The sequence below is a fragment of the Arabidopsis lyrata genome (assembly GCF_000004255.2).
Source record: "Arabidopsis lyrata subsp. lyrata unplaced genomic scaffold ARALYscaffold_298, whole genome shotgun sequence".
NCBI lineage: Eukaryota > Viridiplantae > Streptophyta > Magnoliopsida > Brassicales > Brassicaceae > Arabidopsis > Arabidopsis lyrata.
The window spans coordinates 8,822-10,202 of NW_003302340.1; the positions used below are offsets into that span (position 1 = coordinate 8,822).

The window sequence follows — 1,381 nt, forward strand, 5'->3', positions numbered from 1 at the left end:
GTCTGGACAAAGCCGTTAAAAAAATCTATAATCCTTTAAAGTAATCCTACAAACTTTTATTGCATTTACAATGGTTTTAGGATTATAGATAGTATCTAAAGTATAAGAAATAAGTTTTCTCTTTTTTGTTAGATATACCGGAGAAAGAATATTTATTAGTCATGGTTTCTTCTCCAAGATCCCATTTGATATGGACATATGAAATTAGGCCATAATTAAGAGTTCTCTTATAAGCTTTGGCTTAAAGAGTAATTCTAGAATATATAATGTTAGGAGGGTAGAGCAAATAATCAAATTAAATACAACCAAATGATAAACCATGACTAATAAAACTCGTAGATAGAAATTGAAACTAAGGATAAAATGTTTGAAAAGTTATTGTTTGAAAAACAAAAACCTAAAAAATAAGATAGAAATGTAAGAAAGATACTTAATAGAAAATAAAAATTCAATCCATCAGATAAACTTTATTTTAGATCGTTGAGTATTCCCTCCCTCACTTTGCTCCCTTCTGACCTTCGATCTTCTCAACCTTAATCTTCTTCAAAAGAACTTTCTTCTGTTCTGCTTCACTGACTTTGGTGATGGCTTCTTGACCTGCCTCATCAAGTTTGTGTAGAAACTTAGGCTGATCATGTTCCTTCGGATTGTCTAAGTCAACGACACCATCGACTTTAAGATCAGTAGGCTGATCATTTTTCTTCGAATTGTCTACACCAATGACACCATTGTCTTTAGCATCAGATTGTTTTCCAGTGCATTGTTTCTTGCTTGTGGAGTTTTGATCATATCCATCCGAACCATCTTCTTTTCTCTTTGATGATGGTGTAGACAGTGAAGTATTAATAGTCTCATCCTTATCAGAACTATTAGTCAGCATCAAAACCTAAAACAAAATGAATTTTTATTTAGGCGAGTAAGGAACAATAAAGATCATCATATCATATAAATCACACTGAAAATATTAAAATGTATTACCTGGTCACTGGAACTCATGGATGAAAGATCCACAGGATAATCAACTTCAGCTTTAAGGTCAGCTTGATTGAGGTTCTGACTTGTTAAAACCTCATTCACTTTGTATTCATCATTTCCTCTTGAGATGTTGTCTTGCTCAACACAGACTACGAACTGGTAAGTCTTTCCAATGATATTTTTAACTATATCAGGAACTGGGAGAGGGTCATCAAGTTCCTGTATAAAGTATAGATATTAGATTATAATTTACCAAGAAAAGAATGGAGATAAATGCAAGTAATCACTAATTACAGCTTCATTAGTGCCCTCCAAGAGTTCAGTAGCAGGAGTTCCGATAATTTGCTCAACAAAACTATCAAACAACATAAGTTTGCTCTCCCCTGTGATGTCCATAACGTCTAGA

General features: G+C 33.1%; 1 protein-coding gene across 1 annotated transcript; it reads right to left on the reverse strand.

Annotated features, from left to right (window-relative positions):
• Positions 1-451: 451 nt before the first annotated feature.
• Positions 452-1,335, reverse strand: LOC9298677. The gene has a single exon (XM_021015752.1). The coding sequence runs from the start codon at positions 878-880 to the stop codon at positions 497-499; it is 384 nt and encodes a 127-aa protein (XP_020871411.1). The 5' UTR covers positions 881-1,335; the 3' UTR covers positions 452-496.
• Positions 1,336-1,381: the final 46 nt, after the last annotated feature.